The 25,171-nt window shown below is 44.2% G+C and overlaps 1 protein-coding gene across 2 annotated transcripts in view; it reads left to right on the plus strand.

Annotated features, from left to right (window-relative positions):
* The first annotated feature begins 947 nt into the window (after positions 1–947).
* Positions 948–25,171, plus strand: part of LOC147009857 (multidrug resistance-associated protein 1-like) — a 124,107-nt gene continuing 99,883 nt past the window's right edge. For both annotated transcript variants that reach the window (XM_085861383.1, XM_085861384.1), the window contains exon 1: positions 948–1,230. In XM_085861383.1, coding sequence (XP_085717509.1) covers positions 1,189–1,230 — 42 coding nt within the window. In that variant the 5' untranslated portion in view covers positions 948–1,188. The remainder of the gene's footprint in view (positions 1,231–25,171) is intronic.

Below are 25,171 nucleotides of genomic sequence, written 5' to 3' on the forward strand. Positions count from 1 at the left end.
TGGAACAGGTTAGTACAGGTTTACATGGTACCTGTAGCAGGTCACAGATCGAACCTGACCTGACATTAGACAGAGCGGACAGACAGACAGATGGAAATGTCCAGAATAAGGGTGCTCTTAGACCAGCCCAAAAAACACCGTTTTATAGAGGTGGATGATGATGATTGATTCTTGGATTATCGATTGATCAATATCATTCTTCGAATATCTGGATAGAGGAGCTCAGAGAGGAAGGAATATGTCCCCTCATCCCTCTGTGATTGCCTGCAGACCACCCACATTCATGATGGGTTTGACAGTATATATATATATATATATATATATATATATATATATATATATATATATATATATATATATATATATATATATATATATATATATATATATATATATATATATATATATATATATATATATATATATATGTACGAACTCCTTTTTCCTCGATTCGATTTTAAACGTGGTCTTCAGATTACACAGTAACATTGTTTGCTTCCCATAATCATCGTATTTTCTCCGAAATAATCTTTTAAATTAACAGAAATTTTTTTTTTAAACATTTAGCCAGTGTAAATGGCGCTTTCGCTGTCGGCGGTGTACACGGAAGTGTTTGATTATATTATCGTTTGATTACTTTTTTCCTCTCAGATCTTTTGTAATGATGGAAAATAAGGTCAATACTTTAACAATAATCCCTGTGCAAGCTCCGTATGTAATATTCGATCCATTTGAAAAAAATTCTGCGAATCACGGTGACGAAGGGGAAAACAACAACAACAACAACAACAACAACAACAACAACAACAACAACAACAACAACAACATCTGCTTCGAGCCTCGCAAACGTCACGCTGTTCGTTCGTGCCGTCGCTGAGTGAACGCAGCCAATGGGAAGGCGTGAGGTGGATACGTCGCCGGCGTGAGGGTGCTGATTGTGAGTAAGCACGTGTTGAAGGGCGTGACTTGGACAGGGGTTGGACAAAGTGAGGAGCCGGGTCTGGGATTCTTTCGAGCCGAAGCATTATCCTGTTTCCTCAGATAAACTTGTTTGCAATCTATCCTTAATCATGCGGGATTGATAGATCGACATTTCGCGTCTCGTCTTTCCGAAGGGTTCCTGTGGCCCGCAAATTCTGCCCATTACCTTGCAGTTACCTGGCCTGGCCTGGCCGACTTGTTCGTCCGATGGATAAGTTTTGTAGCGTGGACGGGACGGAGCCATTCTGGGTGAGTCATGTGTGTCAGTTCGGTTTGATGTCGCCTCCTCATATTGTTCGATACCACCTGTGCCTCCCGTCCCTTCGCTGTGAGGGGTTTAATCAAGACAGTTTATTGTACTTGACAAATGTACTGCATGTTTCTGAATATCTGTGATTGTCAATTATGTAAAATGAAGTAAAAGAAACCCCTCGAAAAAGGGACCTTTTTATGATTTACAACTGAGGTAACCTTAAATAGCCAGATTGCCGCCACAGGTGGCGCTGGACTGAGTTGTTGTTTTTACGACCTGAGTTGTTGTTTTTACGACCTCTGGTCGGCAAACACACTTCTGGTCAGGTTAAACAAAACTCGTATTTCAGGATAATTGACGATTTTTTATTATTTTACATACCATATGTGGCGTATCCGAAGAATTGTGGGGTGAAAGGCCAGACACCACATAAGTCGAAGCTCCACGTTTATTGCCAGGGAGGCGCACACTGCGCATGCGCGTGGTTGCAGCTTGACAGAACATGACAGCATTTCCCCCCCAAATAAAATCTTGCACAACATTATTCCCCGAACAACACTTATCCAGCAGTGCGAGGTGCAATCATAAATTCAACCGCTCCGGCGCCTTGCATGTGCGAGCAGAGCGTCGCAAGATGGGTGACTGTTCTTGTGGAACACCGACAGTGGCAGCCTCGAGGAGATGGAGAGGAAGGAGGAGGAGCTGGCTCTACCACACCACTATCGTGCTCGGACTCTGTGGGCTCAGGCACTCGACTCGCAATCGGAACAGACACCAGGGAATCGCCCTCAAAGGGCTGAATATAGTTTGGAGGATTGGGGTCACAATGCCTCAGGTGGAGCTGGTCAATATGTTTACGTACTGTATGTCCATTGGACAGTTCCACAACAAATAAAGAGTTGCCAATTCGATTTATAACACGACCAGTGAGCCATTTAGATCCACAGCTGTGATTCAGCACAAAAACAGGATCAAACGCATTGATGGCACGTGGAATTGAGGTCCTGTCATGGTACCACTTCTGTTTAAACTGGTGGTCCGCAATCCTGGACGAAACATTCGGATGAATCGGGTCTAAGCGTGTCTTTAGCATTCGAGCAAATATCATTTCTGTGGGTGTGCATCCAGTGGTTGTGCGGATGTGTCCTATATGTAAATAACAAACGTGATAACTTGGTTTGCAGAGAAGAACCGTCATTTGCCTTTTTATTTTTATTTTTTGTATACCTTGTCGAGGCTCGTATGAGAGCGAACACACAACACACAGCAAGGGGGGCATGAGACGAGAGGGGCGGGAGTGGGAAGGACAAAACAGTGGGGAACAGAGACATTAGGAGTTCTGTGGAAGGGAGAGGGATGGGGCAGGGAACATGGGAACATTACAAGATGGACATGACAAGGACTTTCAGGAAGGAAAACAGGGAATTGAAGGAGGTGGGATTGGGTGGATTATCGGGGGTAGAAAAGATCGAGGATTTGGATGGGGGATGATAAGAAGTGGTGGTGAACAGCTGTTTTGAAGGCCTGGAGGGAAGAATGGGATTTCATAGAGAGGGAGTTTCTTCAAAATGTGGGGAAAAAGAGGAATGAAACAGTGAAGGTGAGCAGTGATTTGTGATTTTGGTAGTTTTACCCGAAGGGGTTTTTTGGCGGACCTTGAGCGCCTTGCCGAAATGTGGTGGGGATCAGAGAGAGCGGGGGGGAGGGAGGGGGGGCTGAGGCTGGAGAGGAGACGGTAGAAGACAGACCACCGACCAGCCTGCGGTGAGAGAGTGAGAGGACCAAAGGCTCAGCCTCATCGCGGGAGATGCCAATGATCCGAAATGCCTTGGTTTCCACTGCGTGAAGCCAAGAATGGTGAGAGGCAGGAGCACCAGCCCAGAGGGGAGAGCAGTACTCCATCAGGTTGCGGACGAAAGCTTTGTAAGTGGTCAGGAGCTCAGGTGGGCCGAGGAAGGACTTTGCACGACGGAGGATTTCCAGTCGGCAACTGGCTTTGGAGGTGAGGTTTGAAATGTGGCTTTCCCAGGAAAGGTCATGTCAGACAGTGAGACCTAGAAGCTTGAAAGAATGGACTTCTTCCAGAGGATTGTTGAGAAAGTGGATGGGCGGGGTTTCTAAACGATCCTTTTGGAGAGATATAGTGAGGGTGTGAGATTCGTCCGGATTTAAAGACATGTTCCACGTGTTGGACCAGTTTGTGATTTTACGCAGATCTGCAGTGAGCGAAGAAGCTTCTGCATGCCGGTCTGAGGGATGACAGATGATGGTACGGCAGAAGGTGGAGTCATCAGCAAAGAGATATAGAGGATTTTCCGGAGAGTCGGATAGATCATTCATTAAAACCAGAAAAAGAACAGGGCCCAGAACGCTACCTTGAGGAACTCCAGCCTGGACAGGAAGAGGGGATGAAAGAACTCCATTTAGGGCCACACGTTGACTATGACAGGAGAGGAAGTCTGCGATCCATGAGTGGAGATGGCCTTGGATACCATAGGAAGAGAGTTTGGTGAGCAGGGCAGGGTGCCAGACCATGTCAAAAGCACGCGATATGTCTTGGGATATGGCTCTGATTTCATGTCCGCATTGAGGACCTCCATCCATTGTTCGGAGAGCAGAAGCAGCATATCCAGGGTGGAGTGACCTTGTCTGAAACCAAATTGAAGATCGGAAATCAAGCCATTGGAGAAGAGGAAGGATTTCATGTCTGAAGCGATGGTTCCATGACCTTGCTGATCATTGGGAGAAGGCTGATTTGTCTGTAGTTGCAGGATCTGTTTTTGTACCTTTTTATGCAGGGCAGTAATGTTTGCTGATTTCCAAGCAGATGGCATATTGTTGTGTGCTGGGTATCGCAACAAGCACGACCGCTAGATGGAGCAGTAGAGTCTGCTCCACTGAACACCCGGAATTTATAGGTTGTCTCCCAGGATAACTCCAGAGCCGACGGGTCCCTTATTGGACCGAAGATCGCCAATAGGTCGACCGCGTGGAATAGGGTCGATTGCCAATTTCAATTTACCTAAATACCCACGTCGTTCAAACTACCGGGGAAATTCACCCTCGGCGGAGCTCGAGCAGAACGAGCCGTTAGCGTTCTTGAACCGTGCGTAACCCGAACGGATGGTTACCGAGGTCCGTCTGTCCAAATGTACAACTACGGCAGCAACGGCCTGACTAATTCACAATACGCACCGTTAGTCCAGTAAAACTATGCTGAATATGGCCGAACCTAGAACAAATTGCTTCAGGTTTTTTTTGTTTTAAATAGTTCCCTATAGCCCCATCTACATCATATCAAAAGTTATCTCAAAGTTACCCCCCTAAGGGCCCTAATTTGCATAAATTAAAGATGGCCACCATGTCAGAATTCAATGTACAGCAAACTTTTTTTCTGCGTGGTTTTAGGGCCCATAAATATATTACCAACAGATAGGAATGTGATATCAATCTATCGAATCAGGCTACTTCCGTTCTGATATGACGTCACTATGATGTAGTGAGAAAATAAAAAAAGACCTTGTGAGAAAAATGTCTCAGATTACCCCAGATGCATATAGCCCAAAATATATGCGTCAGAAACTTGAGCAGCACTTAGGTGATTCTGTTGTAATAACCAATATAAACGGGCGCCCAGATGTGGTCACATTCCGAACAAAAGCTGCCAAAATACTGCAGACATTTTATGATACCCCGTCGACAGATGAAAATCAAATAAAACAGCAAATTGTATATGCTGCAGCAGACCTCGTTCGCAATGAAATCAAGTGCATTCAAACTTCAAAGGAGACTTATCCCGATAGTAACAAATTAAGCTCACTTGAAGATAACCTGGATTATGTCCCAGGTTTGTTGTGCACATTTCTGGACCGTGTTCTAACAGGAAAGACTAAGGATCTCAAAGTTGCTACCCTTGGACAATGCATTGCTCAGGTGACCAGACCAAGGATTGTTCTGGCTCCTATTCCCTTCGGTCTTGCTGTTCAAATGCACCACCAGTACGGATCGCGGTTCTTAATTGATAGTTTGAATAATCATGGGCTATGTGTGTCCTATTCAGAAGTACTGAACTTTGAATCAAGTGCGGCTTGTTTTAAGGGCACAGATATTCCAGTAGCTGGACACTTTGGTCAGTACATAGCAGACAATGTTGACCATAATCTGAGGACTTTAGATGGATGTGGGACAGTCCATGCAATGGGCATCATAATCACAATGACCCCTGGTATGCCAAAAAGACAAGGTCCTATTCCGCGACTAACCCACCTCTCAACTGCAGGTGGACTGGAGGATACCAAAATTGCAATTCACCACTATAGATACCTTAAAGGGAAGAGCCTTCCATTGGTATTCAGGAAATTGCCCCTGGTTGAAATAGCCGATGAACAGCATGGAAAACTGGACACTTTGTGGAAAGTATCATGGTCCCTTCGACCACGTTCTCTAGGTTGGAGTGGAATGATGCAGGCATTGCGCAAGGGTGACCATCCAGGAAAGGCTAGTGTTCACTTTCTTCCTATGTTGGATCTTGACCCAACTGATATGACCTGCATTTATTCTACACTCCACTTCGTTGCGACTGAAAGCAAGCGCTAAGGCACAGTTCCAGTGGTAACATTTGACCAGCCTCTCTGGTGGAAATCTAGAACAATCATTCTGAATGAAGACGCAGCCAGCATTCTGAAGCCAATCATACTGATACTTGGGGGTTTTCACACCGCAATGAGTTACCTTGGCAGTATCGGTCACATCATGGAAGGATCGGGCCTGAAGGAAATGCTGGAGCTAGTTTATGCTGGCAATGCTGTGGCGCACATGTTAGGTGGAAAGGCATATGCAAAGGCTGTTACAGGCTGTTACAAGGGCTGTTACGTCCTGGTAGACGCTGCTTTAAATGCGATCCTCTTAACACGATGCTTTGATGTACCAGTTTTTTCAGAAGAGGAAGACGTCCCAGATACCTCAGATGACCTTCGGGAGGTCCTGAAATGCTGTGATGCTTTCCTGGCAGAGGAGATGACTGACGAAGTGGTTTGCCAGCAGGATGTGTTTGACCGGATAAAGGAGAAAATGGGAGCAGAGAAAGAATGTTTGTCTGAGTTCCCAACAGGAAGCCTTTGGATCCAGTACATGGGAATGGTGGATTTGCTGAAGATGTTTCTGAGATCTCAAAGAACGGGTGACTTTCAGTTGTACCTGAGGTGTCTCCAGGACATGCATCCCTATCTTGCTGCATCTGGACACAACAACTACTTGAAATCGGTGCAGATCCATCTTCAGGATATGCTGGAATTGAAAGAAACAAGCCCTGATGTCTACAACAGGTTCAGTTCTGGTCTTTTTATCATCCGGCGCAGTGACCGCTTCTGGGCTGGATTGCCTTGTGACCTAGTCATCTAACAGGTTCTTATGCGGACAATCAAAACCACAGAGGGTTTGACAAGAGGCCGAGGTATGGAAGAGAAGCAGCGGACACGCTGGCTTCTTGCAATGCCCGCCTGTGCTGACATCAATGAATCGATGCAGGAACTTACAGGTGCAACATACAGTACTAGTGATCAGCATAAGGACCTTTTTGTTGCACGGAAGGAACGCGATCATAAAGACACTTACGAGATCTTCCAGTACCTCAATGACTACAACCCATTTGTGTCAGAAGAAGGAGGATTACACAGCATAGCCACTGGGGTGACTGCAAGTGCCTCGTGTAACCCACATGAAGCAAGGAAAGTCGGAGAAGCTATCTTGGACAAAATGGAGGGACAAAACGCATTTGACTTTGTCTTCAGAAGGAAGGAACAAATAGAAAGAATGGGAATGAAACAGCTGGTTGTGGATGGCAAAAAACCGAAAGTTGACCCTCAGCTTCTCTTTCAGAGGCTGCTAATTCTAGCTAACAACAGTGACTATAGCTTTAATGGTCTATTGAAATATGAACCTTCTGCGCAACCGACAGCATTGTTTGATAAACACGGTCTTCTCCGCCAGGCAAACAAGCCAGAAGTGGCTGATGCGCTACCGTCCACTTCATCAAATGAAGGCCAGCAGACACGTGACAGCAAACCAATGTACAATGTCCTCGATGGAGGTTCTCTTTTACAGAGATTTCCCTGGAAAAGGGGTGAAACGTTTGACTCCATAGCTTCTACGTACGTCAAGTATGTGAACACGTTTGCAAATCCACTTGTCGTTTTCGATGGATATGAAACGGACAGCTACACAAAATATATGACTCATCTCAGGCGATCAAAGGGTGCAGTTGGTCCAAAGGTGTTCTTCACTGGCAGCATGGCGCTAAAGTCGAAAAAGGAACACTTTTTGGCAAACGTCGAGAATAAGCAGAAATTCATCAATTTCCTGTCTGAAAAACTCCAAACCCAGGGTATCAATCAGAACATTGCACTCCAAAGGTGAAGCTGATCTTTTGATTGCATTGACTGGGGTGAAGTGTGCAAAAATTGGTGCTACACATGTTTTCGGAGAAGACATCGACCTTCTGGTGTTACTTTGTCACCACGCTGAAGAGGACATGAATGAGTTGACATTTCGATCGGACAAAGCAGTGAAACCAGATAAAAACACTAAAATTAGAGAGTGGCAGATCAATGATTTGCAGACTTCTCTGGGTGAAAAGCGTTGCTACCTGTTACCCATCATCCATGCCATTGGAGGTTGTGACACAACTTCGAGATTGTACAGGATTGGCAAGGGACTACCTCTCAAAAAGGCGATGTCAAACTCTTCGTTTGCAAAGCAGCTGGAGCAAGTGTTGGATTGTTCTACTCGTGAGGAGATGAAAACCTCGGGGGAGAAGGTCCTAGTAGAATTATACAGAGGCAAGAACACAGAGTCCTTAGATTCACTGACGATAAGGAAGTTCAAGGACAAAGTAGTGAGGTGTGCTTCCAGCGTAGAGATACAAAATCTTCCACCCTCACTGGATGCCGGACAGTACCACATATATCGAGCCTTGTACCAAGCTAAATGTTTGATGTCAAAGGATGAGAAATGTGCATTGAGGGCAGTAGATTGGGGATGGCAGGATCTGCAGGGCAAACTTCTACCTAAAACAATGGACTGTCAGCCTGCCCCTCACAATATTCTAAAGTTTATAAGGTGCCAGTGTGAAGGGGACTGCTCCACAAACAGATGCAGCTGCAGAAAGCAAGGCCTGAAATGTACAAATGCCTGTAGTGAATGTTGTGGTGATGACTGTTCCAATAGCAGAGCTATTGACGTGACTGAGGACGACACGGACTTGTAACTCATGGGGGCTGAGCTAAGTTGTACAGCTGGTTTATTGGACTACATGGAAGTAGGTAGTATTTGGTCCCAAAGAGTCTTCTCGGGCTAAAGAAACAGCAATCAAAACCATATTCTACAGGGAATTACAATAACAAAGTACAAAATGTCTATTTTCAGTAAAATCAGGGACTACGTCATGACATGACATGATGTAATACTACGTCATAGTGACATCATATCATAATGGAAGTAGCCTAATTCGAAAGATTGATTTCACATTCCTATCTGTTGGGAATACATTTATGGGCCTTAAAACCACCCAGAATAAAGTTTGCTGTACATTTTATTCTGACATGGTGGCCATCTTTAATTTATGCAAATTAGGGCCCTTTGGGGGGTAACTTTGAGATAACTTTCGATATGATGTTCAGTGGGGTCCAATGAACCAGTCAAAGCAAAAAAACCTTCTGAAGCAATTTGTTCTAGGTATTTTATAATTTTACTGGACTACATGCTAAACCAATAAAGAAAACACAGGAACGAGCTGAAACATTCAACGGGATTTATTTATAATGGGGGGGGGGGGGAGGGAAACGCACAAGGGGCAGAGTTATCCGACTATAAGAAGAAATGCAAATAATGTACAAGCGAAGAGCACTGAACAATTCCTACTTTTAGACTGGGCCCACAGACACACACGCACACACAAATACCCAAAAGAAGTGATGGCCGTGGCCTTTATTGAAGATTCCCAGCTCGAGGGCAGATGAGCTGGGGACCAGAGCTATCTCGGACCTTCCCGCCTCGTGCGGTCTTCGACGTCCTGGGTCGGCGGGACTCGAACCCGCAACTCAATGCCGCTGCAAGCACCGGGTATGGAGGGCAGCGTCAGGCTTCCGCACGCTACGAGACCAGAAGCCAGCGACGATACGAGACCAGAAGCCAGCGACGATACGAGACCAGAAGCCAGCGACGATACGAGACCAGAAGCCAGCGACGATACGAGACCAGAAGCCAGCGACGATACGAGACCAGAAGCCAGCGACGATACGAGACCAGAAGCCAGCGACGATACGAGACCAGAAGCCAGCGACGATACGAGACCAGAAGCCAGCGACGATACGAGACCAGAAGCCAGCGACGATACGAGACCAGAAGCCAGCGACGATACGAGACCAGAAGCCAGCGACGATACGAGACCAGAAGCCAGCGACGATACGAGACCAGAAGCCAGCGACGATACGAGACCAGAAGCCAGCGACGATACGAGACCAGAAGCCAGCGACGATACGAGACCAGAAGCCAGCGACGATACGAGACCAGAAGCCAGCGACGATACGAGACCAGAAGCCAGCGACGATACGAGACCAGAAGCCAGCGACGATACGAGACCAGAAGCCAGCGACGATACGAGACCAGAAGCCAGCGACGATACGAGACCAGAAGCCAGCGACGATACGAGACCAGAAGCCAGCGACGATACGAGACCAGAAGCCAGCGACGATACGAGACCAGAAGCCAGCGACGATACGAGACCAGAAGCCAGCGACGATACGAGACCAGAAGCCAGCGACGATACGAGACCAGAAGCCAGCGACGATACGAGACCAGAAGCCAGCGACGATACGAGACCAGAAGCCAGCGACGATACGAGACCAGAAGCCAGCGACAGGACGAGACCAGAAGAACCAGCTAACCGCACTGTCTATTTCTTCCCTCTCTGGCGTCGGGGGTGGAGAGGGGCGTGTCTCCCCTCCGCACAACTCATTCGCTGGGGAAATCCGTCGTCTCTCCATGATTGGTCGGGGGGCGTGTCGGGGCGTCTCGATTCCCCGCCGCCCGAAGAGGCTTTGCTTCTCTTGGAGCCCGCTCTGCGCCCATTGGCTGAAAAATGACGCATACCCTCATTTGGCACCAGGCCAGAACAAAATGCTTCATGAGCGTGCATACAGCGCCGACAATGCCTCGAGCAGTGTTGTTGTTGGCGTTGTCAGAAGTGTAAAAATCCTATCTATAAAATAACTTTGCAGCGCATGTACACTTAATTCCCATTAGACATAGGGGAAAGGGAGCTATCTATCCACATTTACTTATCGAAATAACTGAGCTATGGGGACCTGAACGTTGAATGCAGTAAGCTTCCAGATTCATAATAATATAACCTTGAGCAAATGAGAGGGTGAATAGAACAGAGAGAGAGGGTGAGCAAGAGCAGAAGAGCAAGTTTTTAGATCCTCGTGGAGGATCTCTAAGTCTTACTCACGTTGTTGTTCTTGTGGACTTTTTTGTTTCACAGCCTACAGTTTTCATCGAAACTTCCTGAAACTTGGAGTACATAAATACCCTGTGCAGACAGTAACAATCTGTGATTTTGAAAATTCCTCCAAGAAAAAAAGTTATGACGTCAAAATATCTCCGCTAATGGAAATCGCTGAAAAAATTATCTCCGAAACTGGGCAACCCTTTTGAATTCTGTTTGAGGGAATCGAACAGGGCATTAGCAGAGATGAATTACCGCACATATGATGCATCACTATGCCATATCAATTTTTATGACATCATTCCTATTTTTTGACATTTTTTGTTTCATTTGTTTCACAGCCTACAGTTTTCATCGAAACTTCCTGAAACTTGGGATATATATGTAAAAATACCCTGCGCAGACAGTAACCATCTCCGATTTTGAAAATTCCTCCGAGAAAAAAGGTTATGACGTCAAAATATCTCCGCTAATGGAAATCGCCGAAATAATTATCTCCGAAACTAGGCAAGCTTTTTGAATTCTGTTTGCGGGAATCGAACAGGGCATTAGCAGAGATGAACTTGAGGGGGAGCACTCTGAAGAGTGCAAAACCTCTGCCGCCAATACTGCTGGGTCACTCAAGTGAACCTTATATCTTATTCATTAAATATGACGTCAACAGTGCTGACAGTTATAGTTCTTTTGTCCAACATTTTTATTTTTTGGGGGGGGGGGGGATTGGAAATCACTAAAAACATGTAGAAATGCAAAAACAAAAATTCAAATATTTTTTCAAAATGGCCGCCATAGCGGCCACATTGGATTTTGGACCAAGTCCAAAATCTAATGGCATGATCCTTGGACCATACCCAATCCCCGCACCAAGTTTCGTCGAAATCCGTCGGAGTTTTTTCCGTAATACTGTTCACAAACAAACAAACAAAAATAAACCAATGTCACCCGCAGGGTGACCTGTATCTTGCCAAAAGGTGACCACGTGTGACTTATTTAAGGTCACACTGAGGTGAACAGAGCTGCTATTCACCAGGAGCGACTCCTTGAGGAATATCTGCCTACGAGACATTCCGATGAGAATCGTTCTACAGAGAAACCATGAAAAATATGCTTTTGCCTCATAACGTCACCAAATGATGTCATAATGTCTCAAGCTTGACATATCTTGAAAGCACTCATCGAGGTGTTCAATTTGAGGTACTACACGATATGGTTCCTAAAACTTGAAAATTTGACCTTGCGTTCAAATATGTTTGACCTAAGGTGCTAACCATGAAGGTTAAGGCCAATCGCCACCAAAAATTAATCAGCTGAGCCCCAGACCATGAACTATATTCCCATGAAGTTTGAAGACTATCCGATCAAAATTACTCAAAAAATAAGGGTTTCGTCGTCTCCCCTGATTTGCGACAGTGACCTTGACCTTTGACCTTCAAAATTTTATGCGCTAAAAGGGACCTCTATAGGCCTCTGATATGCGAAGTTACAAAAATTTCCAATGATAACTGTGCTCTGCAGAGTGATTTATACGTGATTACAGACCAAAAAAAAAACAAAAAAAAAAAACATACAAGCTAACTAACATATCTTGCAAAAACTTCGTTTTGGCAAGATAACAAACAAGCAAACAAACAAACAAGCAGTCATAGACTGGTACTTGAGAAATCGTCAACTTGACCTCTGAACTTGTCTAATAAAAGCTGTCTCGAGAGAAGGTTGCGACGCAAACCAGAAGTTTCTACGATGATTCTGTACCAAACCATCAAAAATCGAATGTTTTGGATGTTTGACCTCACTGTGACCTTGACTTTTGACCGGTTTTGACCAAAATCTAATCAGCGCTAGCCACCACCCTCCTGAATCACGTGGTGTAATTTGACATTGGTAGCTTCTTCCGTTCTCGAGTTATCATTTTTTGTATGTTTGACCTCACTGTGACCTTGACCTTTGACCGATTTTGACCAAAATCTAATCAGCACTAGCCATCACCCTCCTGAATCACGTGGTGTAATTTGACATTGGTAGCTTCTTCCGTTCTCAAGTTATCGTGCCTACTAATAAACAAACAGAAACGGAAGTCATCAATATACTTACGAAATCTTTAGATTTCGTAAGTAACAAACAGACAGGGGTGAAAACAGTAACCTCCGTCCATCTTCGATGGTGGAGGTTAATTACCGCACATATGATGCATCACTTTGATGTCATCAATTTTTATGATGTCATTCCTATTTTTTGACATTTTTTGTTTCACAACCCAGAGTTTTCATCGGATCTTCGTGAAACTTGCCATGTATATGCAGAAAGCCCACACGCAGGCAGTAACCATCTCTGATTTTGGAAATTCTTCCCAGAAAAAAAGTTGACGTCATAATATCGCAGCTAATGAAAATCGCCTGTACCATTATCTCCGAAACTTGGCAAGCTGTTTGAATTTTGTTTTTGGGAATCAAGCCGGGCATTAGCCCAGATAATTTATCGCAAACCTGATACATCACAATGACGTCGTATTCGTTTTTATGACGTCATTAAGAGGACGAGGATCTTAGCTCATTCGAGCTTATTATATTAGGACACATGGGCTGATGCCGTCTGGACCAGTTGCAGAATCTGAGGAGGTTTGATAGCAAGCTCTCCACCTTGTCAGGAGAAAAGGACACAGAGTCCAGGGGCAGTTGGGTGCGACTGGGTAAGGTGGTAGAGAAAGTGATGGGTTTTGAACACAAGATTTTTGCTGCAAACACCTAGTTTAGGCATTCAGCCTTTTCACGTGCGTTATCAACAGTGCGGCCATTTGAGGTAAGGGAGGGGATGGAGGGGGAACGTACACCAGAAACAGACTTGACTAGACACCACCAGGATTTGGAGGGGGGAGACAGGTTTGAGAGTTCAGTTTTGAGATGTGAAAGATGTTGTTTTCTGGCTCTCTTGAGGGTAGACACACACTTGTTACGAGTTTTGTGGAAGGAACTGAGATTGCCTTCAGTTGGATTTGCCTTCCATGAGGTAAAGGCACGTTGTTTCAGGGCAACTGCCTCCCCACATGCTTCATTGCACCATGGGTGGGAGGGAAGGCTCAAACAACTGAAGATGAGATGGGATAAATCTGTGCATGAAGAGAGATTTATTTGAAAAAATTCCCAGGAAGAGTTGATGTCAGAGACAGTAGAAATGGGAGGTCAGTCTGGAATTTGTGATTGTCAGTTTATGATCGAGGAACAACTTGTTTATATTTTATATTATATTTTGAACACTATTTGGAACATTTTATAGGTCGAGAAGTCTTTTGTTTTCCCGTACCTTGGCTCATTCATCCCGATCGCAGAGTCGTGAGGTTTTTTTTTTTTGACTCTATATGCTTGTTGCATAAGGTGATGTTATAGACACTGCGGGAAACGGTGGTAAAACCGGAATTAATTAATTTATATGACTTTTACAATCTTTATTTTATTGAAATTGAATTGTATACTTGAAGACTCATCAACAGAAATTGTCTGTCATAATACTTCCAAGAGCCTCCAGTTTTGCAGTACTGTCAGACCCCAACATTTTGCGGTCCCACTATTCGCTGACCCCACATATTCACGCATCATAAAGTGTGACCTGCTTACATTTGTGCTCGTGTATTCATGTGTTTAATTTTTGTTTTTTTAATGCACTTCCGGACTGGTCTTCTATATCCACCACCGCTGATATTAATTCAGCCGAGGAATTTTTCCACAGAAAACTGCTCTCTTGTGCACAGATTTATCCTATCTCGTCTTCAATAATCCTCCCCATCTTCCCGCTCTTGGTTCTCTGAATCCTGTCATGAGGCTGTTGCTTTAAAACAACTTGCATTTTCCTCCTGCAAGGCAAATCCTATTGAAGGCAACCTCAGATCATTCCATAAAGTCCGCACTAAGTACGTGTCTACTCTCAGGAGAGCCTAAAAACATCTTTCCAACCTGAAGAATGAACTTTAAAACTTGCCTCCCTCCTCTAAAACCTGGTGGTGCCTTGTCAAGTCGGTCTGTGGTGTATGATCCCCTTTCTTCATTTCAAATGGCACCACTGCCAACTCCGCTTGTAAGAAGCCTGAATGCTTCAATTCTCTGTTTGCTTCAGAATCTCGTGTCTCTCACCCCTCACTCTAAACCTATCCTTCCCAATGGTACCCAATTGCTCCTGAATTCTGTGTCTTTAGCACCTGAAAAGGGGGAAAAGTTTCTGGCAACCCTCGATTCTGACTACAATTGGACCGGACGGCATCAGCTCACGTGTCCTAAAACCCTGTCCTGCTGCTTTTGCGTTTCCTCTGTATGCCCTTTTCACCCTGTCATTTACCATATGTCATCTGCCATCTGCTTGGAAATCGTCCAACATCACACCATTACATAAAAAGGTGCAAAAACGGACCCCCTTAACTACGGACCAATTTGCTTACTTGCAATCGTCAGCAAGATCATGGAATCCATCATTGCAGTTGACATGAAATCATTCCTTTTCTCCAACAGCCTCATCTGAGATCATCAATTTGGATTCAGACCTGGTCTCTGGACGTGCTGCTGTTTCTCTCCCAACAATGGTGGAGGCCCTCAATATCAGACATGACATCAGGACCATCTCTGGACATACTGTATCTTGAGCTTTTTATACAGTCTGGCAGCCTGCGTTGCTCTCCAAACTGTCTTCCTATGGAATCCAAGGCCAACTCCACTCTTGGATTACTGACTTCCTCCACTTTCATAGACAATGTGTGGCTCTCAACGGAACCCTTTCATCTTCTCTCCATGTCAAGGTTGGAGTACCCCAAGGCAGTGTTCTGAGCTCCATATTATTCTTAATCTTCATCACTGACTGACTCTGAAAAATCCTCTTTATTTCTTTTTCCTGATGACCACTTTCTGCCGTGACATCTCTCATCCTTATGACAGACAGACAGCACCCTCTTACCTCTCCTCACACCTTGATAAAATTACAAAGTTGTCAAGCACAATTTTGCTTTTGTATCTATATTGTCCACTCTTTGCGTTCTTCCTTACCCATCATCATTACCTGTGTCCCTTGTTTGTCCTTTTCTGTCTACTCTCTCACTCCCCCTTGCTGTTGGTTTTCCCCTTTCTACTGCTGTTCCCTTTGTTGTGTTGTATCCCGATATTTGTTCTGTATCGTTGCTCTTCCATGAGATTATAACATGTTAAAAAAAATTATTATTTAAAAAAAATGAACAAATAAATGAAATGCCCTGACATGCACAGCATTTTTCAGGAACATATCTCCTAGAAATTGAGGTCCGACAATACTTCAATTTAAATTAAGGTTCAATGGGGTGGTTTTTTAGGGTGCTCCTCTGGCACTGCTTCGGTACTACTTCAATTTTACAAAACTTTTGGATATGTATATATATTTTTTAAACTCGTTAAAATCATTATTTTATTTAAATTGAAGCAACACTGCCCAGGGTATCTTCTTCTATGAACTCTCCAGTTCTACTATTTTCCAAACATGTTATAAATGCTGTCAAAGATGGCAATATAAAGCTAGAACTGAAATGTATTTGCTTGAAGCCGAACTTAATTAGCCCTTTTGTATTCACTACATCGTGATCATCTGCTTCAGTACTTATTAAAACTGTTTTAAAACAAGATTGGAAATTTACCCCCTTCTGGTAAAACTACCAAAATCATGAATCGCTGCTCACCTTCACTTTTTCATTCCTCTTTTTTTTTTTCCCTGCCTTTGGAATGAACTCCCACACTGTTCAATCCCATTCTTCCTTCCAGGCCTTCAAAACAGCCGTTCACAACCACCTCTTTTCCAAATCCTCGATCTTTTCTATCCCCATTAATCCACCCCAAACCCACCTTCAAATTCCCTGCTTTCCTTCCTGAAAGTCCCTGTAATATCAATCTTGTATACCCCGTGTTCCCCACCCCATTCCTCTTCCTTCCACAAATCTCATAATGTCTCTGTTCCCCACTGTTTTGTCCGTCCCACTCCTGCCTCTCTTGTCTCGTGCCCCTCTTGCTGTGCGTTGTGTGTTAGCTCTCATACGAGCCTCGACAATGTTTCCAAAAAAACAACAATGGCAAGTGTGGTGGTGTTCACTGCCTTTATTGCTTGGTATCTTCAATCTCAACAAGCATCACTAAGGTTTTTTAGCTTCTCTTGTGGTTTGGCAAGGTGGGCTTCTTTCTGATGAGATAAATTTCACATGAGCTTTGTATGTTCTCATCTAAGGAGCATCAGTTCAGGATGGGGAGCCATACTGCATGATCTCTATGTGAAAGTCTTTCCACCTTGAGCTCGGTGCAGTCCAGGAATGCCTTCACTCAATAGAGATTACCCAGATGGTGACTAGTGTTTGATGCCAGTTTGGTGATTATGTTTCTCCCAGGAAAGATTGCAGAGTGTGAGGTCATGGAGTTCCAGGACTGTGCACCCCTCGCAGGAGATTGGATAGTTTGATTGCTGATTCTTGTGTGCTAGTGTGTGACTTGCAGGCACTGAACAGCATGTCCCAGGTAGCTTATCTTGTCATGGTCTCACAAAAAAGATTTGGCATCGGCCAACCTTTCACAAGAGCGATGCACCATTTGGCAAAGGTGGAGCCATCGGCAGAATGGGAATATGTTTTCAAGAGAATTGGACAGATCATTGATTGGTATCAAGGTATGTGTTGAGCCAAAGACGTTGCCTTGTGGAATGCTGGCTGTCAAAGATAGATCCAGACACAAAGGGAATTTCTCCCTCCCCCCAATTTTTTTTTCACTTTCCATTCTGATTCAACAGTTCATTGGTGGACATGCTGTGGATTGAACTGTTGTGGCAAGTTAAAAAAATGGTTGTAGTGCATTTTCCATCAATTTAAAAGGGTCACCATGTTATTTTGTTGGTTTTTCTATCTAACTTGAGTGTGCCTTAACAAGCGTTCTCTTCCTTTCCTTCCTTCTAAATTCTCCTTTTTCTCTCTCTGCAGTTATTTTTTATTTTATCAATCCTAACAACCTCTTTGTGCATGAGTATGTAACTGAACACAAGTATCCATTCGGAAGTGTCATTACAATCCGGCACAAATCCATCGGTGTGACACGGCTTGTTCATCGAGTGTCGTCATTTTGTACTGCCGTTTGAAAGCGTCTGTTAGTTGCTGCCTTTGCCCTTGAGTTTGTGGAGAATTGTTGAAATTTTTTTGTTTGGCTGCACTTGAAAGTCGTTTTTGTTTGGTGACCTTGTCTGTGTTTAGTTTTAAAATCCACTGGGGAGGATGGATTGTGTAAATCGTGCTGTTTTGAAGATCATGTCTCGGATTGTAATTCCATATTTGTCACCCACATTTGCTGTAATTCTATGAATTTTTTTTTTCACAAACATCGAGGCTCTTGAGAGAACTAGATGATGGAGGATGATGTTGAATCAACGATGGGGTGGAATGGAGGATGAACCAACATGTACAGGCAGTACAAGGGAGCCAAGTGAGTTTGGTAGAAGTTGAACATGTAAACAGACAGCAAGAGTTGAGAAGCCGATGAGAGTCCGTGAAAATATACAAGATTGGAAATTGGAATGTGAAGGGAAGTGGTTCATTTTAAAAGAGTGGAGAGAACTTGCTTGGGGAGAATGTGGGAGCGGCGGTGGGGGTTGAGTCGAGCAGTTAACCAGGGTTTGATAGAGGATAACGATGTGGGATATTTGAGCATGTGTGATCTTGTCGAGCGAGTGAAAGAAAAATATACTTGGGGTGCAGATGTTGTGACACCAGAAATTAAGGAAAGAAGATATTCTGAATGTCCACAAAACGTTGCCATTTTGGGAGTAGCACAAGCTTTCTGTGATTTAGATTGGATATTAAACTGTTGAAAATTTTGTTGTTTGATCAAATTACAATTCCAAAGGTTTCCCTCGAATATCACATTGAGACTATAAATGGGAATTGATGAAAGCTTTTAAAACCGGTTTGCCCCCATTACAAATTGAGCTTTGTGTACAGGCTTACTTGTGATATTATGTATTGAACATTCTTTGTGAATTCCATCTGTGCTTCCCTGCTTGGTCGACAAATTCAGGCGTGACTGGCTCAAAACTAATTCGCTTGAATTGACCTCTTTGTTAACTTGTGATAATGTCAGCACTTTATTGAAGGACGATTAGTTATTTCTATTTTAATGAGCCATTGAAAACCCTCTCACTGGAAGCTTTCGTTTGCTTGCTCGGTTGAAAAAAAAAAAGAAAAAAAAAGAAAAAGTATCAAATTACAAAATGCGTGACTTTCATCTTATAGAAATCAATTGAACTGGGGAAGGCAGCAAAGAGTTTTTATTTTACACGAGCAAATACCACCCGTCGCTTCACTGATGGGAATACTGGTGAGAGGGGAGCAGAGCAGAGGGAGGGAGAGTGGAGAGGGGTGGGAGAAGGGAAGGCAGATGTGTGGTGGAGCATTAATTACGATTCATACCGTCTCGTCAAAATGATTCTGCATAGAATAACAGTGAATATGGAAACAAAATAATGTCTGAAATCCATTTTTGACCAGTCATACTATAAATACCGGCTGGACATGTCCAGAGAGAGATAGAGTGAGACTCGGATGGATAGATGGGTGTGTGGGAGGGTGCTTCTTGAATATTTTGTTCACTCAAAATAATTCTCCAAATGGTAGAAAGACGAGTTTTATGCTTTGGAAATTCTGTATTTTCTTGTGTATCTATGGAGAAGGAGGTACCACAGCCTTGCTTGCTTAAAGTAAATAAGTCTATCGGCTTAGTTATAGGACTCATTATTTCTTTAAATTATCAGATTTCACTCCAGATTTCGACACTTATTTAGTCCGGACGATATCCGATCCTCAAAGCCGAAATCATATTTCAATGATGTACTTTAATTTGTCCGTGAGAGTAGATCGTGGAAAATTGCATCATATAATGCATGAAATCACTCCAAGCTCCTAATTTAAAAACTAGAACACTTACAAAAGTGATGTACCCAGCGATTTGTAGCGATGTTGAACAGGCATTCGACTAGGTTCGTATGGGTCCTTAAAACCCATAAAAGTCCAACATTTCTGAGTTGTACAATATAAGTACTTGAATGTCCTTAAATTTCAGGAAAATGTTCAAAAGTCAATAAAATCAGATTTTCCTGTTATTTGGTGAAGGGTGTTTCATTTTCCTCCCACTAGTATTCTAAACAAGGACAAATGTGTCCAAGAGCTGCGTCCTAAAGGTTTTGTCTTCACCAGAAGAAGAACAAGAACAAGAAGAGGAGGAAGAAGAAGAAGAAGAAGAAAAAATAACAACTTCCGATATTTCGTCACGTGTCTTAATATTTACGAAATATAGTGTATTTACGAAATTACAATACATTAAATGGAATAATCTTTAAATAGTAACGTGAACTTTTCGAAACTTTAAAGCAAATGTCCAAATATATTTAAAAGTTGATGATAGACACTCTCAAAAGGCACCCTCAATGCGAGGATGTGTACAGGTGTTTAGTATTTAAGGAGATCCGGATCCTGTATATAAAAGAGCCGAGTCCTAAAGGTTTTGTCTTCACAAGAAGAAGAAGAAGGAGAAGGAGAAGGAGAAGAAGAATAAAAATAACGCCGAGCTCTCTTAGAGCCACGTTCGCTACGTGAGACGCGGCTAAAAATGATATTTTATTGAAAAAAACTGTTTCACGGTTAAGCCGCATGGTCGCATTTCATTCCCGCCCGCCCTCATGCCAGAGCACGTGGCTTTGTTTTTGCGCGGCTGCCGAAGTGGTCACATGTCTGCATTCGGGTCATTTCGGCAAACTTCGGCCGCCATTGTGATTGCTGTGCCCCCCCCCCCCCTCTGCCAGGCGCGATGATTTTACTGATGGAACTGGGTGTAAAGACTTCCCATTGAAATTTTGTAAGCACAGGTGGGTTGAGAATGGTCCTGTCTGCAGCAGAGTTATTCTATTGTGGCCTCACCTGAAGTTATTTGTTGAAGAAGAAAGCAAGAAGAAGTCGAAACCAACCAGCAACTCTTACAAAACTCTGCATGATGCAATGAATGATAAGCTATCTGTCGCAAAACTGTCTTTTTTTCAGGTCAGTAGCCAGTGCAGTTGAACCATTTTTAGCCTTGTACCAAACAGATAAGCCAATGGGTCCCTTTCTTGTTCATGATATTGAGAGACTTGTCAGAAATTTGTTAGAGTGGTGTGTTAAGCCAGTTGCATTACAAAATGCTTCCACTGCATATGACTTGTTAAAGCTGGATCTTGAAAAGGAAAGGGTAGAAAACAATAAGATTGAAGTTGTACCCTCAAGATAACCAGAAAACAACATCCTTCTAATCTCGTCTGAACTCTCAAACCTGTCTTTCCCTTGTCCAAATACTGGTGGTGTCTAATCAAATCTGTTTCTGGTGTATGTTCCCCCTCTATCTCCTCCCTTACCTCAAATGGTCGCACTGCTGATACTGCACGTGAAAACACTGAATGCCAAAACTCCGTGTCGCATCCAGCTGTTCCTGGACTCTGCGTCCTTTTCTCCGAACAAGGTGGAAAGCTTGCAGTCAAACCTTGACTCAGATTCTGCAACAGATACAGATGGCACCAACCCACGTGTCCTAAAAACCTGCTCCTCTGCTCTTACTTACCCTCTCTCTGTTCTATTCACCCTCTCATTTACTCAAGGTCATCTGCCATCTGCTTGGAAATCGGCAAGCATTACCGCTGATTCTGCATATAAAAGGTGCAAAAACAGATCCCCGCAACAACAGACCAATCGGCCTTCTCCCAATCAGCAAGATTGTGGAATCTATCATCGCTTCTGATATTAAATCCTTCCTCTTCTCCAATGGCTTGATTTTTTGATCATCAATTTGGTTTTAGACCAGGTCACTCTATCCTGGGTAGGCTGCTTCTGCTCTCTCAACAATGTATGGAGATCCTCAATGCCAGACATGAAATCAGAGCCATATCCCTCAACATATCGCATACTTTCCATACAGTCTGGCACCCTGCCTTGCTCACCAAACTCTTGCTATGGTATCCAAGGCCATCTCCACTCATGGCTCCCAGACTTCCTCTCCTGTCACAGCCAAGGTGTGGTCCTTAATGGAGTTATCTCATCCCCTCTTCCTGGCCAGGCTGGAGTTTCTCAAGGCAGTGTTCTGGGCCCTGTTCTTTTTCTGATTTTCATCAATGATCTCCCTGACTCTCTGGAAAATCCTCTTTATCTCTTTGCTGATGACTCCACCCTCTGCGGTACCATGTCATCCCTCAGATTGGCAAGCTGTAGCCTCTTCACTCTGCAGATCTGGATAAAATCACAAGCAGGTCCACCATGTGGAACATGTCTTTCAATCCGGACAAATCTCACACTCTCACTATGTCTCTCCGAAAGGACCGTCTGGACCCCCCCCCCCCCTCCACTCCAATCTACTTTCTCAACAATGCTCTTGAAGAAGTCCTTTCTTTCAAGCTTCTGGGTCTCATATCACTATCTGCCATGATCCTTCCTGGAAAAGCCACATTTCCAACCTGGCCTCCAAAGCCAGTCGCCGACTGGGAATCCTCCGTCGTGCAAAGTCCTTACTTGGCACACCTGAGCTGCTGACCACATACAAAGCTTTCATCTGCAGCCTGATGGAGTACTCCTCTCCCCTCTGCAGCCTCTCATGCTGTGAAACCAAGGCATTTAGGATCATTGGTATATCCTGTGATTAGGTTTAGTCTTTTGGTCTCTCACTCTCTCACCGCAGGCAGGTCGGTGGTCTTTGTCTTGTACCCTCTCCTCTCTGGCTTGCCTCCCTCCCCCCCCACTGCTCTGTCTGTGATATATTTCTGCACGGTGCTCAATGTCCACCAGCAACCCCCTTAAGGTAAAACTACCAAAATCTAGAAGCACATACCATCTGTCATCCCTCAGACCGGCATGCAGCAGTTTCTTCACTCACTGCAGATCTTGGTAAAATCACAAACTGGTCCAACACATGGAATGTGTCTTTCAATCCAGACAAATCTCACACTCTCACTATGTCTCTTGGAAAGGACCGCTTCGAAACCCCCCCCCCCACCACCATTTTCTCAACAATCCTCTGGAAGAAGTCCTTTCTTTCAAGCTTCTGGGTCTCACGATCTGCCATGACCTTTCCTGGGAAAGCCACATTTCAAAGCTCGCCTCCAAAGCCAGTTGCCGACTGGGAATCCTCCGTCGTGCAAACTCCTTCCTCGGCCCACCTGAGCTCCTGACCACTTACAAAGTTTTCATCCGCAGCCTGATGGAGTACTGCTCTCCCCTCTGGGCTGGTGCTCCTGCCTCCCACCTTTCTCGGTTTCACGCTGTGGAAACCAAGGCATTTCGGATCATTGGCATCTCCCGCGATGAGGCTGAGTCTTTGGGTCTCTCACTCTCACCGCAGGCTGGTCGGTGGTGTTTCTGTCTTCTACCACCACCTCTCCAGCCTCGCCCCCCCTACCCTCTCTTTGCGATTTGTCCCCACCACATTTCCGCAGGGTGCTCACGGTACGCCAAAACCCCCCTGCTGGTAAAACTACCAAAATCACGAATCACTGCTCACCTTCACTCTTTCATTCCTCTTTTTTTTTCCCACCTTTGGAATAAACTCCCTGACTCTATTCAATCCCATTCTTCCCTCCAGGCCTTCAAAACAGCTGTTCACCACCACCTCTTATCATCCCCCATCCAAATCCTTGATCTTTTCTACCCCCGATAATCCACGCAAGCCCACCTCCTTCAAATTTTCTGCTTTCCTTCCTGAAAGTCCGTGTAATGTCCATCTTTTATTCTCCATGTTCCCCGCCCCATCCCTCTTCCTTCCACAGATCTCTTAATGTCTGTTCCTCACTGTTTTGTCCTTCCCACACCCCTCTTTTCTCAAGCCCACCCTTGCTGTGTGTTGTGTGTTCGCTCTCATACGAGCTTCGACAAGGTATACAAAAAAAAAAAAATCGAAGAAAAGTGGGTTTGGATACAAGATGAGCGTTCAACAGGATTGTGCAGAGTGATCGCACTTACCTTTGAGTTATCGAGCTTGGATTTGCATCTACACTCAGCAATAAATTGTCACCGTGGTGTTTCACATACAGGGTCAGTTGACAATTTCATGCTTTGGATGGTTTTCAAGCTGGACGACTCGTCTGCTTGCAGCAAGTGTTCAATATCCTCGGTGTCTTTCATAACGAACAGGCGAGTTCTCGCCGGCACCCTGAACAAATTCCAAATTGCTGCACAAAATATCTCGGCAAGCATGGTGAGTATGCTCATACCCATAATGTGAGTTGAGGGTTGCCTTCATCCTGCATTTGACTGAAAATCGGCTAATGTGAGTGAATGAAAGAATGTAATTAGTTGTGTGGATTGATGAAAAAGCTCATACAATGGTGCATGAACTGCAGATATGCAGGTACGCAATGTATTGTAATGTACACCGTGCCGAGCCCTGCCGGACTTGAACCAGCTGATGCTACTCAAGATTGCCTGAGCGCAGATGCTTTGATTTAAACTGGACCTTGCCAAATGGTGACTTGGGGAACATTACAATGATCAATTGGGTTACACATGTCAAACGTGACTCTTGTGTGCCTGCTCGTAATTTATTCCCGCACTGAAACGCGCTCACTCCCACAACCAGCAGAATGAATGGTATCAACAAAATTCTTAATAAAATGGATGAATGAAACTGAGGAGGGTAGCATACAAAATAACGACTAGAACAGCACTCGGACGAGCACGTTACTCCGCCAGGCTAAACAGTTTACGTTTTGTAGCCCACTGATAAGCTATATCTGCATGCGTATCTTCACCAAAATCTCATCAGCTTGTTCCTATGGGATATATCTGTCTAAAATATCCATATTAATTTTGTATGTGGATATGTGTGTTGTTTGTATGCGATTTCCTTGACAGATTATGACCTCAAAAAGTTGAGTGTACATTGTTGTTTTGAAAAACATAGTGGTAATACCTCTGGGTGCTCACCTGGTAGCGGCTGGATAATATAACCAGGGAACCACTGGAAGGCATGGATGACCCACAAACGATGTAACTGAGAAGAAAGTAAATACCTCTTAGATTTTTCTTTTTTTCGGTGCATTATGGGTGGTATCGGTTGTGGTCGAGTTTCATCGAAATTGTGCGTGTAGTCTCGGAGAAGTCGTTGCAAGTATTTGTGGATGGACTGACAACGCGCCATTCCGAAAGCTTCCTGGAACTACGTTCCAGGTGAGCTAATAAACCAAGCACAGTTAACAGATTTTCAGATCCTGTCTTCCCACGTTAAAATTTCAAAAATTGCCTGAAAATTCAACATACGAAGGCTGTACTGAGAGTCATGAGCATGTTTATTGCATAACAAAACAAAGGTACATGTAAGAAAACCAAGATCGTCGATGGTAAATGGACATGCGTTACTTTTCTGCAAAATCTCCAGAACGATCCGTGCTTTCCTGCT

Source organism: Eptatretus burgeri, chromosome 17 (genome assembly GCF_056783735.1).
Source record: "Eptatretus burgeri isolate ZD-2024b chromosome 17, Ebu_testis_v1, whole genome shotgun sequence".
NCBI lineage: Eukaryota > Metazoa > Chordata > Myxini > Myxiniformes > Myxinidae > Eptatretus > Eptatretus burgeri.